This window comes from Diorhabda sublineata, chromosome 6 (assembly GCF_026230105.1).
Source record: "Diorhabda sublineata isolate icDioSubl1.1 chromosome 6, icDioSubl1.1, whole genome shotgun sequence".
Taxonomy (NCBI): Eukaryota; Metazoa; Arthropoda; class Insecta; order Coleoptera; family Chrysomelidae; genus Diorhabda; species Diorhabda sublineata.
Genome location: NC_079479.1, coordinates 1043557 through 1067110, shown reverse-complemented (window position 1 = coordinate 1067110; position 23554 = coordinate 1043557). Strand labels below are relative to the sequence as shown.

The following is a 23554-nucleotide window of genomic DNA, read 5'->3' as shown; positions in this document are numbered from 1 at the left end:
GATTTATCAATTAATTACGTAATACCATAAAGGTGCAAACTTCAAAAATCTAAAAAAGAAGAAGAACTGCTAAATATAGTTAATATTTCCATTTAACATCGTATTATTAATATTAATACATATAAATGCATTATTTCAGTGATATAGAATCCTTGAAAACAGTATTAAACGATATTATGTATGTACTAGGTATTGCAAAACTTAAAAGCAAGTAATTTTCTCGTGAATATACTTTAAGATAGACGATAAATAAACAGCTCTTTATAAATACTGTGAATATCTCATCTTCTTATTGCTTTTTTTTTTGATGAAAATATAGTAAATCATCTACGTTCATAGTCGGAAAGACCGATATTTTGCATCCGTTGCTCTTTAAAAAAATACGTTCCGTTCTACCACAAACACTTGTCTATTATCCTTTATATAAATGTCATAAAATCCGGTATTAAATCGCCGTTTGCACCATAACATGTGAGTTTATTATTATACTTTGAATTTAAACATAGAACTAAATTTATTTTGTTAAACACCGAAATAGGTCGAAACGTTAATTTTTACATGTTTTTTTTAACTAATTTAAAACAACAAAAACAAACCAAAAATCAATATGAAAAACTTAGGGATTCTCAAATATTTATTAATATACGAGGTGTGACTGTTAATTAACGAGACTAACTTACTTACAGATAAAATAAGCATACCGCAAAGTTTAATGACCGTCAGTTGTTTAGTCTGAAGCCTATTCGTTCGAATGTCTACCGTGTCTGGACAAACCTGTGTAGCCGTGGCCTTCATTTATATAGGGGTTGTTGTGAAATTTCACATAAAACTAGGAAAAATTGAAAATAGACTAAGCTAACCTCCAAAATTGTTTTTTTTTATTAAATTCATATAAAGATTAATTAATAATCAACAAGAAAATTTTAATTAGAATTCTAAAGTCTACTTGATTTTATTTAGTTCTCGTAATACATTAATAATTTTTTCAAAAAGTCAGAATTGAATTTTGATATATTTCAACTTTCGAAACCAAACAATTTATTTTATTTCAAGCATAGGGTATAAACTTAATTTTTTGTTTGGTTAGTGTTATGGTGCAACTGACGGTTAATAGTCAACCTTGTTTTAAATTCAGTAGATGCGGTTTGGAAGTTTTTTAGCAACAAATGTGATTTTTATAGGAGTTCAATCGAAGATACAGGTTTTAACTAGTCATTTTTGATATAAAAAACATACGTCGCAGCCTATTTTGACAAAATTCGTGTTTATTTATAATAATTATCACTAATTAAATTATTAATTGATTGTTCGTTCTCTTCTCGTTCATTTATTTATTAACTGAATCACCTTGGCGAGGGATTTTTTTTTATTTTTTGATTTATTAATATGAAATTTTTATACATAGGAAAATGTACTCGACAGATATTTTTTTAATGTATAATAATGACTTTAGGGATCTAGTTGATGGAATTTAACAATCACAAATCTATTCATTCTCTCAACTGTCAAAACACAAAACACAGAAAACGTCAGAAAGAAGTACAAAACACAAAGTTTATCAGTTCTATCGATACTCACTGATCAAGTGATTGTTTAACTGTCAAATTGAAGAAACTGAATATGTCGATATATGATAGAAAGTTACAATAAAAATAAAGTATAAATTACATTAATTTAGAACTATACCATGTATATATATTTGTTATTAATAAATTCGAAGAAATCCATCCATTTAACCTCGATAAATTTCAATTTAATAAATTAAATTAAAAGGACAAGTCTAATCAGGGTCTAATTAAAAATAGAGATTTATTTTCATTAAAAACTCATATTTTTTCAAGACGTCAACTTTAATAATAACATCATTAAATTCTAAATATGGAATGTCTAATATAATATATAGAAAATTAAACATATTTCATACTATTATACATTTAGAAACCCTACAAAAATTCAAGTAGAATATTTAAATTATCACGAATAGAGATAAGAAAATACATTACAGTGTATTAGATAGCAGAGCCGGACTCCGATAAAAATGAAATTTAAATGGAAAATTACATTACAGAGTATTAGATAGCAGGGCCGGACTCCGATAAAAATGAAATTTAAATGGAAAATTACATTACAGAGTATTAGATAGCAGGGCCGGACTCCGATAAAAATGAAATTTAAATGGAAAATTACATTACAGAGTATTAGATAGCAGGGCCGGACTCCGATAAAAATGAAATTTAAATGGAAAATTACATTACAGAGTATTAGATAGCAGGGCCGGACTCCGATAAAAATGAAATTTAAATGGAAAATTACATTACAGAGTATTAGATAGCAGGGCCGGACTCCGATAAAAATGAAATTTAAATGGAAAATTACATTACAGAGTATTAGATAGCAGGGCCGGACTCCGATAAAAATGAAATTTAAATGGAAAATTACATTACAGAGTATTAGATAGCAGGGCCGGACTCCGATAAAAATGAAATTTAAATGGAAAATTACATTACAGAGTATTAGATAGCAGGGCCGGACTCCGATAAAAATGAAATTTAAATGGAAAATTACACATAAAAATTCCACTTTTGGAACGGGAAAAAAAGCAAAAGTTAGGTTATGGGCGTGTGCAAATGAAGCCTGTAGTGCGGTAAAGTCGTTTTTTTTACAATATGGAATCTGTACAAACACTTGATCAAGACTAACACGATCTGTTATATCTTACCATAAGTTAACCATACTTTAGGCTTCGCTCTATCGTTAAAACGCTTGATACTTGTATGATTTCATGTTTTCTCGACTGTTATCTATTATAATGGATCGAAATTATACATTTTTCGATTAAAAACATCGCTTTTGACACTGATTCGGTGACATTTCGTCCACCGCTCCCATCTTATTTTAAAATGAGCGTGACAGCAAAAACGTTCGCTATTTTTCGTCGTTCAACAATGGATGAGATTTTTACATGTCTCACACAAACGCCCACATTGATAATTTCATTCTAAAGGCGGAACTCCTTGCACATTAGCATTCAACAATAAGTGTTCCGACATTTTTAAGTCGGTTCGATGGTCGCGTTATGTTAATTCGGTCTCTTTGAAGTGATAAAACAAAAAAAAAAAACGATTTTCGATACGTTCAAATCGCCTAAATACACTGTATCATACAACGAGATAAAATTCAACTCGATATAAGTTTCGACGAGATGTAGGGGTACATAAGCAGCGAAGTAAAAACTTAAAAAACAATAATTCGTGAAAAAAAAACGATATTTATTCGCCTCTACGTTAATTTAAAACTTCTAGGTTGTCATAATAAGTATCAAAACATCATTAATTTCGCTTTTAGGCGTTGTTTCACATTAACCACGTACATAACCTCAAAAATTGATAAATATGTTTATTTCTTTCATAGTATAGTATCATACGTTGACTAAATTTATTATTATCATTTGAAATTTTCGAATTAAATTGCAATGATGATCTTTTTAGTTGTTTTGATGCTCATTACTATATATATATATATATATATATATAACGACGAACGGCACAAATTGAAGATTATATTCTATGTGAGATGTTTATTTAGGTGTTTGCACGTTTTACGTACACATTTTGAAAACATGGATGCGATATATCTTTTAGAATTAGACTATGAACAGTAAATCGTCTTTTTCTACCAAATACGCCTACAAACCGTGCGATTTTAGAGGTTATAACCTATAAATCTACGATTTAAAACGTTTTTTTCAATATGGCGTTGTCAAATTTTTGATCGTTGGTGGAATATTTGGGACGTCAACAAAAGTTGGCGGTTCGAAGAATTTTAATAGGATATAATACCTCTTTAGAAATTCGCTTTGGCGGTTTTTCGTTCGAACATCGGCAAGAGCGTCTGGACGGGCCACAACCAAAAATATAGTTTGAAGTGTAGCGTCGCGCCGCTAGCCGTCGCGGGTTCTATTTGAGGCTGCACTCGATTGAGGTCATCTACTCGCCTTTCTCAACACAAAACATTATAAAACAAACGAAATGACTACTACTCCAACGACTATTCAAAATCGAGTCATTTCGAATATTCACAATCAATAGAAAATACGATTGCAAAGATAAAAGCATTTAATTAAGGTCGTAGAGCTCTAAAAATTTCTTATAGATCGACTCGACATACTTAAAATTGTTTTTTTTTACCAATCGGTATATATTTTTTCCAAATATTCATAATACGGACCTGTTTTCTAATAACAAAAAACCGTTGTATAAAATTTGTTCGCGAAAAATCGCCTATTGCCGATTGACAAATAATATCGATAAATTGAGTTACATTCTTATGTGAACGGACGAGTAGTCACTACTTAAATCAAAATGCACGGCTGTGTGAAATATTTTGATGTTTATTGGGTGCTTTTATAGTTCAACATTTTCTAAAAATAATCGAAACTCTGGTCAAAACAATTCGATTATGTTTTATAACTGACATTATTAATCAGCGGAAGGACGGCGTCTGTCAAATTTTCGAGGTCTTTATTGACATCACAACCAAACAACAGGTTAATGCGAATGGTTTATGATATATAAAGATGGCTGTGAACGATGCGTAATTGTTTGAGGTTATTTTAAAGTTTTTGGAACGTTTTTATTAAAAAAATGTTAACGTAATGTTGTAGTCATGTTGATTTTCCGTTTCCGTTTAGTTAATTATAATGTAATAATTAGATAGAGGGGTGTAAAATGCTCCAAATTTATATTTACATCACAAGGAAAAGCTGGCTTCGCCACCATTTTGTATTTTACTAAATCATGAGACAATTGTTGACGGAATTTAAAACATTTTTGATAGTTTATCCTCCGGTATGACTTATTGAGCCTAAAAGACATTTTAGACAGGTTGATTTTGTTGATGTGGCTACCAGGGTTGTCCAGAAAGTACTTATTTTCACAAACGTATTATATCTTTTTTATTTTCAAGTTTTCGAAAAAAAGTTATTCTTCATAAAAGGTTCTGAATGGTCCTAACCTTAAAATGCAGTTATCAGATATCAAATTTTTTCAGTAGTATACGAGGTTTCTCATAAAATGTTAATTTTTTTTTATAATTTCTTACGGAAAAATAGTGTATTTCTTCATTTCTTTGTCACCCTATATAGGTATTAAAGTGTACATGGCGCCTGTCATTATTCAAAGTTGTGTAAATATGTGGCAATTTCGAAAACGATTCTCGATTATCCAATCAATAAGAAATGACTAATTTTATCTCTAACAATAGCTCTGATAAGTTATCTGTACCGTAACCCATCAACCTATTCGTTAATTCGATCTTATTTGTTATTTTTGATCAAATTTTGATGCGCAGTTTTTGAAATTTTTCAAAAAATACTCAGAAGTTTTTACCAAAAATTTAACTCCATTTTAAATAAAAGTATTTAATGCCAAATCACTTTATTTATATATGAAATATGTAATACAGAGTGGACAATTGAATTAAATGAATCTTTCTTGTGAGAATTCGAATACAGGGTCGGATTTAGACTATAAGTACAGCACGTCTATTATACAATCAAAAATGAAGATTTTTTACGTTTAAAATAATATTTTTTTGACTTTATTTCTATACGAAATATGTAATACAGAGTGGACAATTGAATTAAATAAATATTTCTTGATAGATCTCGAATACAGGGTCGGATTTAGACTATAAGTACAGCACATCTATTATACAATCAAAAATGAAGATTTTTTACGTTTAAAATAATATTTTTTTGACTTTATTTCTATACGAAATATGTAATACAGAGTGGACAATTGAATTAAATAAATATTTCTTGTTAGATCTCGAATACAGGGTCGGATTTAGACTATAAGTACAGCACGTCTATTATACAATCAAAAATGAAGATTTTTTACGTTTAAAATAATATTTTTTTGACTTTATTTCTATACGAAATATGTAATACAGAGTGGACAATTGAATTAAATAAATATTTCTTGTTAGATCTCGAATACAGAGTCGGATTTAGACTATAAGTACAGCACGTCTATTATACAATCAAAAATGAAGATTTTTTACGTTTAAAATAATATTTTTTTGACTTTATTTCTATACGAAATATGTAATACAGAGTGGACAATTGAATTAAATAAATATTTCTTGTTAGATCTCGAATACAGGGTCGGATTTAGACTATAAGTACAGCACGTCTATTATACAATCAAAAATGAAGATTTTTTACGTTTAAAATAATATTTTTTTGACTTTATTTCTATACGAAATATGTAATACAGAGTGGACAATTGAATTAAATAAATATTTCTTGTTAGATCTCGAATACAGAGTCGGATTTAGACTATAAGTACAGCACGTCTATTATACAATCAAAAATGAAGATTTTTTACGTTTAAAATAATATTTTTTTGACTTTATTTCTATACGAAATATGTAATACAGAGTGGACAATTGAATTAAATAAATATTTCTTGTTAGATCTCGAATACAGGGTCGGATTTAGACTATAAGTACAGCACGTCTATTATACAATCAAAAATGAAGATTTTTTACGTATAAAATAATATTTTTTTGACTTTATTTCTATACGAAATATGTAATACAGAGTGGACAATTGAATTAAATAAATATTTCTTGTTAGATCTCGAATACAGGGTCGGATTTAGACTATAAGTACAGCACGTCCATTCTACAATCAAAAACGAAGATTTTTTACGTTTAAAATAATATTTTTTTGACTCAATTTCTATACGAAATATGTAATACAGAGTGGACAATTGAATTAAATAAATATTTCTTGTTAGATCTCGAATACAGGGTCGGATTTAGACTATAAGTACAGCACGTCCATTCTACAATCAAAAACGAAGATTTTTTACGTTTAAAATAATATTTTTTTGACTCAATTTCTATACGAAATATGTAATACAGAGTGGACAATTGAATTAAATAAATATTTCTTGTTAGATCTCGAATACAAGGTCGGATTTAGACTATAAGTACAGCACGTCTATTATACAATCAAAAATGAAGATTTTTTACGTTTAAAATAATATTTTTTTGACTTTATTTCTATACGAAATATGTAATACAGAGTGGACAATTGAATTAAATAAATATTTCTTGTTAGATCTCGAATACAGAGTCGGATTTAGACTATAAGTACAGCACGTCTATTATACAATCAAAAATGAAGATTTTTTACGTTTAAAATAATATTTTTTTGACTTTATTTCTATACGAAATATGTAATACAGAGTGGACAATTGAATTAAATAAATATTTCTTGTTAGATCTCGAATACAGGGTCGGATTTAGACTATAAGTACAGCACGTCTATTATACAATCAAAAATGAAGATTTTTTACGTTTAAAATAATATTTTTTTGACTTTATTTCTATACGAAATATGTAATACAGAGTGGACAATTGAATTAAATAAATATTTCTTGTTAGATCTCGAATACAGAGTCGGATTTAGACTATAAGTACAGCACGTCTATTATACAATCAAAAATGAAGATTTTTTACGTTTAAAATAATATTTTTTTGACTTTATTTCTATACGAAATATGTAATACAGAGTGGACAATTGAATTAAATAAATATTTCTTGTTAGATCTCGAATACAGAGTCGGATTTAGACTATAAGTACAGCACGTCTATTATACAATCAAAAATGAAGATTTTTTACGTTTAAAATAATATTTTTTTGACTCAATTTCTATACGAAATATGTAATACAGAGTGGACAATTGAATTAAATAAATATTTCTTGTTAGATCTCGAATACAAGGTCGGATTTAGACTATAAGTACAGCACGTTTATTATACAATCAAAAATGAAGATTTTTTACGTTTAAAATAATATTTTTTTGACTTTATTTCTATACGAAATATGTAATACAGAGTGGACAATTGAATTAAATAAATATTTCTTGTTAGATCTCGAATACAGAGTCGGATTTAGACTATAAGTACAGCACGTCTATTATACAATCAAAAATGAAGATTTTTTACGTTTAAAATAATATTTTTTTGACTTTATTTCTATACGAAATATGTAATACAGAGTGGACAATTGAATTAAATAAATATTTCTTGTTAGATCTCGAATACAGGGTCGGATTTAGACTATAAGTACAGCACGTCCATTCTACAATCAAAAACGAAGATTTTTTACGTTTAAAATAATATTTTTTTGACTCAATTTCTATACGAAATATGTAATACAGAGTGGACAATTGAATTAAATAAATATTTCTTGTTAGATCTCGAATACAAGGTCGGATTTAGACTATAAGTACAGCACGTCTATTATACAATCAAAAATGAAGATTTTTTACGTTTAAAATAATATTTTTTTGACTTTATTTCTATACGAAATATGTAATACAGAGTGGACAATTGAATTAAATAAATATTTCTTGTTAGATCTCGAATACAAGGTCGGATTTAGACTATAAGTACAGCACGTCTATTATACAATCAAAAATGAAGATTTTTTACGTTTAAAATAATATTTTTTTGACTCAATTTCTATACGAAATATGTAATACAGAGTGGACAATTGAATTAAATAAATATTTCTTGTTAGATCTCGAATACAGGGTCGGATTTAGACTATAAGTACAGCACGTCCATTCTACAATCAAAAACGAAGATTTTTTACGTTTAAAATAATATTTTTTTGACTCAATTTCTATACGAAATATGTAATACAGAGTGGACAATTGAATTAAATAAATATTTCTTGTTAGATCTCGAATACAGGGTCGGATTTAGACTATAAGTACAGCACGTCCATTCTACAATCAAAAACGAAGATTTTTTACGTATAAAATAATATTTTTTTGACTTTATTTCTATACGAAATATGTAATACAGAGTGGACAATTGAATTAAATAAATATTTCTTGTTAGATCTCGAATACAGGGTCGGATTTAGACTTTAAGTACAGCACGTCTATTATACAATCAAAAATGAAGATTTTTTACGTTTAAAATAATATTTTTTTGACTTTATTTCTATACGAAATATGTAATACAGAGTGGACAATTGAATTAAATAAATATTTCTTGTTAGATCTCGAATACAGGGTCGGATTTAGACTATAAGTACAGCACGTCTATTATACAATCAAAAATGAAGATTTTTTACGTTTAAAATAATATTTTTTTGACTCAATTTCTATACGAAATATGTAATACAGAGTGGACAATTGAATTAAATAAATATTTCTTGTTAGATCTCGAATACAGGGTCGGATTTAGACTATAAGTACAGCACGTCCATTCTACAATCAAAAACGAAGATTTTTTACGTATAAAATAATATTTTTTTGACTTTATTTCTATACGAAATATGTAATACAGAGTGGACAATTGAATTAAATAAATATTTCTTGTTAGATCTCGAATACAGGGTCGGATTTAGACTATAAGTACAGCACGTCCATTCTACAATCAAAAACGAAGATTTTTTACGTATAAAATAATATTTTTTTGACTTTATTTCTATACGAAATATGTAATACAGAGTGGACAATTGAATTAAATAAATATTTCTTGTTAGATCTCGAATACAGGGTCGGATTTAGACTTTAAGTACAGCACGTCTATTATACAATCAAAAATGAAGATTTTTTACGTTTAAAATAATATTTTTTTGACTTTGCATCTAATCTTCCCAAAGAGTATTTCTTCGAAGTACTCAAGATCTCTGCTTTGTCCAGGGTAGGCTCGCAGAATTTGCATCTACATCTATATATAGTATGTCAAAATTAATTTGGAATACGGCGTTTATAAATCGTTTTTAAAAACTGTATTATGAAATTTGGTGTAAATAACTCAACAGTTTAACATTATGTAATGAAAATTTATATACTAACTAAGGTGGAAATAATTGAAAGCATACAAAATATTTATTTGTTTATACCTAATCGATTTATTGAACTTTTATTGCGAAATTGGTGATAACTCGATGATAATCATGAAGTTGTGGAGTGTATTACCGTAAAATTAGTCAAGGACGTTCGAAAAAACGTAAAGGTTATTCACTAATACAGGGTTGGACTAAATATCGGCCGTACATTTTATTCAATCAATTTTCAATCATCGTCATTAACAAATTTTAGTTCATTACAATACACGATCGTCAAACAGACAAAATGGCCGAAATTTCAATAATTGAAACCTTCAGATTGAGATCGTAAACTTTTCACACCAACCTCGTATAATATAATTAATTAATTCATAAAAACTTACGAACTGATTTTCGAAAATTCATCGTACTTTTTAAATACCCCTCGTATATTGGGTTTTAGGACATAAAGTAAATTAATCTTGTAAATTATCAATTTTTTCTTATAGTTTTTCCTTTCTACGACATTCCGTCTAGAAATTTCAATATACCGATGTTGGTATCGAAGAATTTCGACTTTGGTAAAAACCCACCTTTATAAAAACCCCATAATTCAGCTTACGGTTATAGCAGGGTTGACGTTTTGTTTTGTCACGTACAAAGTCAAATACTTTTTATGATTTATTGCAGTCGAAGCGTTTTATTTACAAATTTTCGACCGTAATTCCAACCAGATGTATTTTCGACGTATATATAAACAATCAAGATGGACGTTTGAATAAGTCACTTACTGCGAACCGAACGATTTTGAAATCTAATCAAAAAGAAACTGATTCTTCAGAATTCATTATCGAAAAAACGTATCCAGTACAACCCTCGTATCTATTTAATACGATAACCAACTTTCTTTACTGTCAATTTAACTTTTTTTGGTTAGAATTTGTCGAAATAATGCTGCCTAAATTTTTATTGGACGATTACGTACGTCCTTTAAGTGCGTATTGATAAAATAAATAATCTGAAAGCCAGGGGCGGTTCGTACCCAATGGTTAACGATCCGTAACTTTTACAGGGACACCCAGTATAGTCTAAAACGAATTTTTATGACCTAGGGGATATAAAGATCGTTGTACAGGTCATAAAAACCGTTCGCTATAAAGAAACATTCCGAAAAAAAATATCGCAAATTGTAATTATTCATTTTGTGTTTTTTTGGATATTTCTACGAGCCGGGAAGAGGTGGGGTATTCCGAAGAAGTGTATTATCCGCATAATGACGTAATTTGTAATGTAGGCCAGACACTTAGCTATTTAGAAATTAGATAAACAGAACACTTGAAACAAATTAATGAAAATAGATAAATCACACACACTTCGTTAAACAACTTTTCGATAAAAGACAATACCAAAAAAAAAAAAAAATGAATGGAAACGTGTTATTGTTTAAATTATTATTTAACGCCAAGGTTTGTCCCACCCTATATAATTATAGTTTGAATTATATAATTTGATATGCTAGATCCGAAAGCATTTTGTTTAAATAATAAAAAATTTGAATTAATTACATATAATTGTGCTTTGAATTTGGTTTTATGACGATACGTAACAAAAAAAAAATTCCGCCGTCTCCAAATATTCGAAAATAATTAATTCAATAATAAATTCCACGGAATATCACTGCTCTAACCTTTAATTGAAGAAAAATTAGATTTTCGGGGGTTTAATACTATACACGGTGTCTAATAAGTCAGTTTTCATAATCCTATTTCTTGCTGAGCCTTTCCTGGATCTCCCTGGAACTCAAATCATCGTTGGTGACGTCCTATATTGAGATTCGTCAATTATCTGTCAATCACTGATCTACCGATGAAAACGATCCGATCCGTTTTGACTGTTCGAAAACGTTTCGATTCGAACTGTTGTCGTTCTGTGATTGACGTAGCTTCGACAATTGACAGTTCTACGTTGTTTTAACGGAACGGCGAATCATTTTGTTACACAAAAAACGATTTTCGGTTAGGATGATGTAATTTGATTCATTCGGTATATTCAAATTTGTTAAGGAAATGACGCGATACTTAAAATTACATAATTCGAAAAATAATCAGGTGTTAGTTGGATTGTTTTTGGCGTTGCTGCCAAAAGACACGGACTTATATCCGGTGATATACGTCATTTGAAAATTTTTTGTTTGTTAATCAGGTTCAATAGGAATTTTTTTACATTTTTTTTACCAGAATATAATAATAAAATTTGTATCGAATATATAGTTTTTTTTTTAAGCACTAATTCATCTTTTTGACGCCACGCTCTTAAAGAAAAATAAATTTATCTTTTTTAATCTTATCAAACGAAACATTCTATTCGTACTCTTAAAATTATTAAATTATTGCATATTTAATATATATATATATATATAAATATATGTGTGTCTATGTACTATAATAATCGGATTGTTAAACAAAATTATGTAATATTTATATTACGAGGGGAAACTAAATACGTACGAGGGTTATCTGAAATTTATAATTCAGAAACGAAGCCAAAAATCTTGTCTACAATCACAGATATTAAAAAAAATATTGTGGAAGTATGAAGAAAAGTATTTTTACTGAAATTCGTAAAAAAAAAATAATTAAAAGTCGATGTATTTTCAAAATTTCATAAAGAAATTTGAACGTAATGTTTTTTCTCGAAAGTTGAACTTAGAAAAACTCATTTTTGTCAAAATTGAATTAAAAAACCAATTTTTGTCAAATCGAACTTAGAAAAGACAATTTTTGGCAAAATTCAGCTCGAAAAAATCAATTTTCGTTAAAATTGAACTCAGAAACGACATTTTTGGGCAAAACTGCACTCAGAAACGACAATTTTTGACAAAACTGCACTTAGAAACGACAATTTTGGCCAAAACTGCACTTAGAAACGACATTTTTGGGCAAAACTGCACTCAGAAACGACAATTTTTGACAAAACTGCACTTAGAAACGACAATTTTGGCCAAAACTGCACTTAGAAACGACAATTATGGGCAAAACTGCACTCAGAAACGACAATTTTGGTCAAAACTGCACTCAGAAACGACAATGTTGGCCAAAACTGCACTTAGAAACGACAATTTTGGCCAAAACTGCACTTAGCAACGACAATTTTGGGCAAAACTGCACTCAGAAACGACAATTTTGGGCAAAACTGCACTTAGAAACGACAATTTTGGCCAAAACTGCACTTAGAAACGACAATTTTGGGCAAAATTGATTTCAGAAACGACAATTTTGGGCAAAAATGCACTCAGAAACGACAATTTTGGGCAAAACTGCACTTAGAAACGACAATTTTGGCCAAAACTGCACTTAGAAACGACAATTTTGGCCAAAACTGCACTTAGAAACGACAATTTTGGCCAAAACTGCACTTAGAAACGACAATTTTGGGCAAAACTGCACTCAGAAACGACAATTTCGGGCAAAATTGATTTTAGAAACGACAATGTTGGGCAAAACTGCACTCAGAAACGACAATTTTGGGCAAAATTGATTTCAGAAACGACAATTTTGGTCAAAACTGCACTCAGATACGACAATTTTGGGCAAAATTGATTTCAGAAACGACAATTTTGGGCAAAATTGATTTCAGAAACGACAATTTTTGTCAAAACTGCACTCAGAAACGACAATTTTGGCCAAAACTGCACTCAGATACGACAATTTTGGGCAAAACTGCACTCAGAAACGACAATTTTGGGCAAAATTGATTTCAGAAACGACAATTTTGGTCAAAACTGCACTCAGATACGACAATTTTGGGCAAAATTGATTTCAGAAACGACAATTTTGGGCAAAATTGATTTCAGAAACGACAATTTTGGGCAAAATTGATTTCAGAAACGACAATTTTGGGCAAAAATGCACTCAGAAACGACAATTTTGGGCAAAATTGATTTCAGAAACGACAATTTTTGTCAAAACTGCACTCAGAAACGACAATTTTGGGCAAAACTGCACTCAGATACGACAATTTTGGGCAAAACTGCACTCAGAAACGACAATTTTGGGCAAAATTGATTTCAGAAACGACAATTTTGGGCAAAATTGATTTCAGAAACGACAATTTTGGGCAAAACTGCACTCAGAAACGACAATTTTTGGCAAAATTGATTTCAGAAACGACAATTTTCGACAAAACTGCACCCAGAAACGACAATTTTGGGCAAAATTGAACTCAGAAAAGCCCATTTATGCTAAACTGAATGCATTAAAGTCAATTTCATTTAAAACTAAATTTAGAATAATTAATTTTTGTCAGAATTGAATTCGTTAAAAAAAAATAATTAAAAGTCGATGTATTTTCAAAATTTAATCAAAAAATTTGAACGTAATGTTTTTTCTCGAAAGTTGTAGATAAATTATAGTATTAAATGCAATTGAACTTAGAAAAACTCATTTTTGTCAAATCGAACTCAGAAAAGACAATTTTCCTCAAAATTCAGCTCGCAAAAACCAATTTTCGACAAAACTGCGCTCAGAAAAGGCAACTTTGGGCAAAATTGAGTTGAGAAAAACCAATTTTCCTTAATATTTAACTCAGAAAATCCCATTTTCGCTAAACTGAGCTCTCAAAAGATAATTTTCGTCCAAATTCAGCTCGCAAAAGCCAATTTTCGACAAAACTGTGCTCAGAAACGACAATTTTGGGCAAAATTGAGTTGAGAAAAACCAATTTTCCTTAATATTTAACTCAGAAAATCCCATTTTCGCTAAACTGAGCTCTCAAAAGATAATTTTCGTCCAAATTCAGCTCGCAAAAACCAATTTTCGACAAAACTGCGCTCAGAAAAGGCAACTTTGGGCAAAATTGAGTTGAGAAAAACCAATTTTCCTTAATATTTAACTCAGAAAATCCCATTTTCGCTAAACTGAGCTCTCAAAAGATAATTTTCGTCCAAATTCAGCTCGCAAAAACCAATTTTCGACAAAACTGCGCTCAGAAAAGGCAACTTTGGGCAAAATTGAGTTGAGAAAAACCAATTTTCCTTAATATTTAACTCAGAAAATCCCATTTTCGCTAAACTGAGCTCTCAAAAGATAATTTTCGTCCAAATTCAGCTCGCAAAAACCAATTTTCGACAAAACTGCGCTCAGAAAAGGCAACTTTGGGCAAAATTGAGTTGAGAAAAACCAATTTTCCTTAATATTTAACTCAGAAAATCCCATTTTCGCTAAACTGAGCTCTCAAAAGATAATTTTCGTCCAAATTCATCTCGCAAAAATCAATTTTCGACAAAACTGCGCTCAGAAACGACAATTTTGTGCAAAATTGAACTCAGAATAGCCCATTTTTGCTAAACTGAATGCATTAAAGTCTATTTTAGTTAAAAAAAATATAGTGCAAATATATTTTTACTGAAATTCGTTAAAAAAAAATTACTAAAAGTCGATGTATTTTCAAAATTTAATCAAGAAATTTGAACGTTTAAATGCACAAAAGCGATTAAGTGGTTTACAGTATCTTGTAGATGGTGTTTTTGGAAATCAAATACAGGTACCGACGACAACATAAATATCAAGACAAATTGTAAAAATAATTACGATAAATCAAAATTATTAATTAATTATTTTATCGTAATGTTTTTTCTCGAAAGTCGTAGATAAATTATAGTATTAAATACGATAGGAATGGTTATAATTCGTCGAATAATAACGCTGAAAAGCCCTTTCGATAATTGAGTATATATTTTAACATGAAATCTAAATTAATTCATATATTAATTAATTAAAAAAAATACGTAAATGTTTGGTACGTTTAAAAAAAATTTTTTTATATATAAAAAAATGACTTACCGGCAGCTTTGTTCCTAGATCTGGGTAAATCTTCGTCCAATAAAGGAGATTTGATTCTGGCTTCCCCCAAGCCGGTTAAAAGGGCGATAAACAACACAAATAATAATATAACCTTCATTTTTTTTTTATATATATATATATATATATATATATGAATAAATATATTTTAAATAGTTTAATCCACAACACACACACACACCGCACAATTTTCGTTTGTCAAAAATAAAATATCAAAATCATATTAACGAAGTTTCGTTTTTTATGTAACAGCAAAAGTTTTCGACGTAACCGCGCGCCGACACCTCGGAAAGTGAACTGAAACACACCGTCGAACGTCTGAGTCTATCCGATCATCAGTTTGTGTTTTTCCTCCCTACTCCTTTGGTCCTGGAGGATAGCGACGGCAGGATGGACGATGGGACAGCTCTAGAAGATGGACCAATGGGGCGGTGCGGATGGGGTCATGGGTTTGGTCGAAGGAAAGGACGTAGTATTTTAGAAACAGCGCCGATTTCGACAGAAAACCAGATAAGATAATAGCGCTGCGGGTTTTTAATTTTAATCCTTGCGATTTTATTTATTTTATCTACGATATTTACGGAGAAACAAAAAAAAAAAAAAGGTTAATACGAAAGATGTACAGTGTGATCGTCGGAAATTATTGGCGCGTTTGTTTGATGGGGATCGCGCGTTTAAATCGAGACGCGCGGTTTCGGTTTTGTTGACGTCGAAAAAGCGTTCGAAGAAACCAAATACCGGCGGAATGGTTTGCGGCAAGGAGGTGTTGGGAGTGAAATTTGGAAACGATATGAAACAATCAAGGAACCGCGTGAGGAAATATGGGATACACAAACACGGTGGAAAAAACTAAAACGTAATTTATTAACATGGTAACGAGAAGAAAAACACAAAATTGAGACATTTGGGTTACAGAAAATCCGATTTTTGTCAAATTGAACTCAGAAAAGCAGCTCGTTTTCGTGAAAAATGAGCTAAGAAAAGAAAATTTTTGTCAAAATTCAGCTCGCAAAAATCAATTTTCGACAAAACTGCGCTCAGAAACGACAATTTTGGGCAAAATTGTGCTCACAAACGACAATTTTGTCAAAATTCAGCTCGCAAAAACGAATTTTTCACAAAACTGCGCTCAAAAACGATAATTTTGGGCAAAATTGAGCTCAGAAACGACAATTTTTGTCAAAATTCGGCTCGCAAAAACCAATTTTTGACAAAACTGTGCTCAGAAACGACTATTTTGGGCAAAATTGAGCTCAGAAACGACAATTTTTGTCAAAATTCAACTCGTAAAAACCAATTTTTGACAAAACTGTGCTCAGAAACGACTATTTTGGGCAAAATTGTGCTCACAAACGACAATTTTGTCAAAATTCAGCTCGCAAAAACGAATTTTTCACAAAACTGCGCTCAAAAACGATAATTTTGGGCAAAATTGAGCTCAGAAACGACAATTTTTGTCAAAATTCGGCTCGCAAAAACCAATTTTTGACAAAACTGTGCTCAGAAACGACTATTTTGGGCAAAATTGAGCTCAGAAACGACAATTTTTGTCAAAATTCAACTCGTAAAAACCAATTTTTGACAAAACTGTGCTCAGAAACGACTATTTTGGGCAAAATTGAGCTCAGAAACGACAATTTTGTCAAAATTCAACTAGCAAAAACCAATTTTTGACAAAACTGTGCTCAGAAACGACTATTTTGGGCAAAATTGAGCTCAGAAACGACAATTTTTGTCAAAATTCAACTCGTAAAAACCAATTTTTGACAAAACTGTGCTCAGAAACGACTATTTTGGGCAAAATTGAGCTCAGAAACGACAATTTTTGTCAAAATTCAACTCGTAAAAACCAATTTTTGACAAAACTGTGCTCAGAAACGACTATTTTGGGCAAAATTGAGCTCAGAAACGACAATTTTTGTCAAAATTCAACTCGCAAAAACCAATTTTTGACAAAACTGTGCTCAGAAACGACTATTTTGGGCAAAATTGAGCTCAGAAACGACAATTTTTGTCAAAATTCAACTCGTAAAAACCAATTTTTGACAAAACTGCGCTCAGAAACGACAATTTTGGGAAAAATTGAGCTCAGAAACGACAATTTTGTCAAAATTCGGCTCGCAAAAATCAATTTTTGACAAAACTGCGCTCAAAAACGACAGTTTTGGGGAGAATTCTGCTCGCAGAAATAAATTTTTTACAAAATTGCGCTCAAAAACGACAATTTTGGGCAAAATTGAGCTCACAAACGACAATTTTTGTCAAAATTCAACTAGCAAAAATCAATTTTTGACAAAACTGCGCTCAGAAACGACAATTTTGGGAAAAATTGAGCTCACAAACGACAATTTTTGTCAAAATTCGGATCGCAAAAATCAATTTTTGACAAAACTGCGCTCAAAAACGACAATTTTGGGCAAAATTGAGCTCAGAAACGACAATTTTGTCAAAATTCAGCTCGCAAAAATCAATTCTCGTCAAAACTGAGCTCAGAAAAACCAATTTTCGTTCAAATTGAGCTCAGAAAAACCGATTTTCCTCGAAATTGAACTTATGAAAGCCAATTATTGTCAAAATTGAACTCAGAAAAGCCCATTTTTGCTAAACTGAATGCATAAAAGTCAATTTTAGTTAAAACTAAATATGGAATAACTAATTTTTGTCAAATTGAACTCAGTAAAGATAATTCGAGTTAAAATTGAGTTCAAAATAATGCAATTGAACTTAGAAAAACTCATTTTTGTCGAAATTGAGTTAAAAAACCAATTTTTGTGAAATCGAACTCAGAAACGACAATTTTGTCAAAATTCGGCTCGCAAAAATCAATTTTCGACAAAACTGCGCTCAGAAACGCCAATTTTGGGAAAAATTGAACTCAGAAACGAATTTTCGTCAAAATTCAGCTCGCAAAAATGAATTTTCGTCAAAACTGAGCTCAGAAAAACCAATTTTCGTTAAAATTGAACTCAGAAAAGCCCATTTTTGCTAAACTGAAGGCATGAAAGTCAATTTTAGTTAAATTGAACTCAGTAAAGATAATTCAAGAAAATGTACGTAAAAAAAATATGCACTAGAACTTAGAAAAACTCATTTTTGTTAAAATTAAATTAAAAAACAAATTTTTGTCAAATTGAACTGAGAAAATTCAATTTTCGTCAAAATTAATCAAGGAAAAGATAATTTTCTCATAAATGAGCTCAGAAGAGCCAATTTTTGTCAAATTTATTTCACAAAAGCGAGTCAAAAATATAATTTTCTCAAAATTGAACTCACAAAAGTTAATTTTTGATAAAATCGAGGTCAAAAAAGCCAATTTTTGAAGATTTGAAACCCAATAAAGGTAATTTTTATGAAAATATATTTTGCGTCAAAATTAAGTTCAGAAAAGAAAAATTTTCAAAAAAAAATTGAACAAATATTGAACATTTTAGACCAAACGTAACTCAGAAAACCGAATTGTTGAATAATTTATTTTTGGAAAAACCAAATTTCGAATACAACGGTTTTTTTAAAAAACAATTTTCAATAAAATCGAACTCAGAAATGTCAATTTTAACCAAAATAAATGTAGAAAATTTCAAGGTTTTCAAAGTTATTTCTGAATTTTATACAGGGGATGAAATATACAGAGCGGATGTTTTTAAATCTACTCACACTGTATATGATAATATGATTTTAATCGCGTATTTACGTTGTCGTATATAATTTATTCGAATTTAATAATATAAATTCGCGCTACTGCGAAACTTTCGTTTTTGATTTCATTCCAAAATTCCAAGACATAACTTGTCAAAATATTGCCGCTCGAAATGAAAAATTGCAGATTTTCGGAAAAGATGATTTACGGAAAAAAATCCATTTCGAAAACTTTATTTATTTACTAAATTCGCCAGCCAAAATACGAACATCAAGCTATTTATTTTTATATTTGGACATTTCAGTCCCCTAGTAGCAAAAAAAATCAAATCAAACATTGAACACCGCGCTTTCGAATTCGAAATATTTTAACGGTTGTTCTAGGTAGCGCTAGGTTTGTCCTAAAACGGCACAGGGGGCTGCTGAGATTGCACTTTCTGGCGCCGCGTCTCTCAAATACATTTTCGATTGTGGAAACTTCGTAGACGACCCTCGTATTTGTAGATTTCAGTTAAAGCGCGCACATCTGGAAGAAAAGAATAATTCCTAATAATTATGTGATTGAATAATGCTTTAGAGAGTGTGACTCATTGCAATGCTATTAATCGTCTTTCTAAAAATAATCCATTCATTTAAAAACGCCGATCATTCTCACATAATTTTTCTCAATAATCATTTTCATTGAGTGAATTAATTAGATCTGGTATGATCAACGATGAAAACGTTCCGAAGAATTTGCAGGAAAAACGCGAATCAAACATTTCGGAAAACTGATCAACGGGAAACAAACTCAAAAACGCCAATTTTTGACAATATTGACAATATTAACCAATTGAAAGCTGATTTTCGTCAAAATTGAACTCAAAAACGCCAATTTTCGTGAAAATTGACCAATTTAAAACTAATTTTAGTCGAAATTGAGCTCAAAAAGCCAATTTTCGTCAAAATTAACCAATTTAAAGCTAATTTTAGTCGAAATTGAGCTAAAAAAGCCAATTTTTGTCAATATTAACTAATTTAAAGCTAATTTTAGCCAAAATTGAGCTCAAAAAAAGCCAATTTTTGTCAAAATTAACCAATTTAAAGCTAATTTTAGTCGAAATTGAGCTCAAAAAGCCAATTTTCGTCAATATTAACCAATTTAAAGCTAATTTTAGTCAAAATTGAGCTCAAAAAAGCCAATTTTCGTCAATATTAACTAATTTAAAGCTAATTTTAGTCAAAATTGAGCTCAAAAAAAGCCAATTTTTGTCAAAATTAACCAATTTAAAGCTAATTTTAGTCGAAATTGAGCTCAAAAAAGCCTATTTTCGTCAATATTAACCAATTTAAAGCTGATTTTCGTCAAAATTGAACTCAAAAACGCCAATTTTCGTCAATATTAACCAATCTAAAGCTAATTTTAGTGAAAATTGAGCTCAAAAACGCCAATTTTCGTCAAAATTAACCAATTTAAAGCTAATTTTAGTTAAAATTGAGCTCAAAAACGCCAATTTTTGTCAATATTAACCAATTTAAAGCTAATTTTAGTCAAAATTGAACTCAAAAATCCAATTTTCGTCAATATTAACCAATCTAAAGCTAATTTTAGTCAAAATTGAGCTCAAAAACGCCAATTTTCGTCAAAATTAACCAATTTAAAACTAATTTTAGTCGAAATTGAGCTCAGAAAAGCCAATTTTCGTCAATATTAACTAATTTAAAGCTAATTTTAGTCAAAATTGAGCTCAAAAAAAGCCAATTTTCGTCAATATTAACCAATTTAAAGCTAATTTTAGTCGAAATTGAGCTCAAAAAAGCCAATTTTTGACAATATTAACCAATTGAAAGCTGATTTTCGTCAAAATTGAACTCAAAAACGCCAATTTTTGTCAATATTAATCAATTTAAAGCTAATTTTAGTCAAAATTGAACTCAAAAATCCAATTTTCGTCAATATTAACCAATCTAAAGCTAATTTTAGTCAAAATTGAGCTCAAAAACGCCAATTTTCGTCAAAATTAACCAATTTAAAACTAATTTTAGTCGAAATTGAGCTCAGAAAAGCCAATTTTCGTCAATATTAACTAATTTAAAGCTAATTTTAGTCAAAATTGAGCTCAAAAAAGCCAATTTTTGTCAATATTAACCAATCTAAAGCTAATTTTAGTTGAAATTGAGGTCAAAAAAGCCAATTTTCGTCAAAATTAACCAATTTAAAGCTAATTTTCGTCAAAATTGAGCTCAAAAACGCCAATTTTCGTCAAAATTAACCAACTTAAAGCTAATTTTCGTCAAAATTGAGCTCTGAAATGACAATTGTTGGGAAATAGAGCTCAGAAAAGCCAATTTTTTACTTAATTGAATGCAGAAAAGTCAATTTTTGTCAAAACTAAATATAGAATATCTAATTTTTGTCAGAATTGAGTTTGGGAAAGCCAATGATTACAAATTGAACTTAGAAAACCTCATTATCGTCAGAATTCAGTTCATTTTCTTCAAAATTGATATCAGAAAACCCAATTATCGTCAAATTGGACTCATAAAAGCTAATTTTTGTCGAAATTGAGCTTAAAAAAACAAACTTTTTGTCAAGATTGAGCTAAGAAAACCTCATTAACGTCAGAATTGAGTTTATAAAAACCAATTTTCTTCAAAATTGAGATCAGTAAACCCAATTATCGTCATATTGAGCTCAAAAAAAATAATTTTTTTCAAAATTGAGTTCAGAAAAGGCAATTTTTTGACAAAATTAAGTTCAAAAAAGCCAACTGTAGTCAAATAGAGCTCAGAAAAGCCAATTTTTGTTCAACCAAATGCAGAAAAGCCAATTTTTGTCAAAACTAAATATAGAATAACTAATTTTTGTCAGAATTAAGTTTGGAAAAGCCAATTATTACAAATTGAACCCAGCAAAACTGATTTTCGTCAAAATTGAACTCAGAAAAGGCAATTTTATGACAAAATTGAGCTCAGAAAAGGCCATTGAAGTCAAATTGAACTTAGAAAAGCTAAATTTCGTCTAATTCAGCTCAGAGCCAACAATTTTCGTCAACATTGAGCTTAGAAATGCCAATTACTAACATAAAACCAAATTTTCGTCAAAATTGTGCTCAGAAAAATCCATTTTTCGACAAAATTGAGTTCGGAAAAGCCAATTTTTGTTCAACCAAATGCAGAAAAGCCAATTTTTCTTAAAACTAGTTATAGTTGGCTAGCTTGGTAATATGGTAGTCGCTTGGAAATAAATCCGGACTATAGGGGGGATGTATCGAGCGTAAGATGCTCGGTTCGTTTCTGGAAAGGTCCAGGGGTGTAATCGTGTATTTTAGCGAAAAAAAATATTTTGCACACGCAATTATTTTCCGTTAAATGAAATTTAAATTATAATTAAATAATAATAATAATTACGTGGATGCGTTTATTCATTGACGTACATCGAAATAATTAACAAATGTCACAGCGGGTATTGTCTAATTTTCGATGTAAGATTATATAATAAAATCTCTTATCGAGCTAGATAGATATTAATAAGTCATAAATTTGATATCTCAATAATGAGTATTCGTATGAAATTAATTTTGTAACAATAAAACGAATTTTAGTAACAATTATAGAACGAACTAGGATCAAAGGTCAAATATTAATATAACAAGAAAATTTATTGATATGTTTGTACATGTATGTGTCATTTGATGATATTTAATGGCGTTATGAATGATTTGGAATATCGTTTCTTGGCGCCACGCAAAGTACTGAATGGGTTTTAAACTCGATAGAAATTACGAAAATTTTGACGTTCGTATACTAAATTTGAATGCCGCGATTGTATGAAATGATTCTTATTGTTGAGGAATTTTGTGAGTCAATCAAATTGGGGTTGTTGAATTTTTGACTGGACGGGAAACATTCGGTATTACTTGAGATAAACAAGTGAGTTGTTTCAATTTTTACCGATTTTCGAAAACTATGATAATAGTAGGTATTTTTTTTTTTTTTCGAATAATTGAAATCCTCGTATCAAAAAACCACTTTATATGGAAATTTGACAAAATTTTTTGTCTATTTTTAGAGCTACGAACCCCCCTTTGAAATCTGAAATTTTTTTTTCAAAACTTCTAACTTTATGCCATATAACTTGCTTTGTATAATCACGATTGAGTTGTAGTATTTTTTCTATGATAGTATCGACGTTCCCCTTTCGATTTTTTTGTATTAC

General features: G+C 29.8%; 1 protein-coding gene across 1 annotated transcript in view; it reads right to left on the bottom strand.

Annotated features, from left to right (window-relative positions):
• The window catches only part of LOC130445192 (dorsal-ventral patterning protein Sog), a 47057-nt gene extending 31063 nt beyond the window's left edge, over positions 1-15994 (bottom strand). The window contains exon 1 of the mRNA XM_056780735.1: positions 15703-15994. Within this exon, the coding sequence (XP_056636713.1) occupies positions 15703-15820 (118 nt within the window). The 5' untranslated portion in view covers positions 15821-15994. The remainder of the gene's footprint in view (positions 1-15702) is intronic.
• Positions 15995-23554: the final 7560 nt, after the last annotated feature.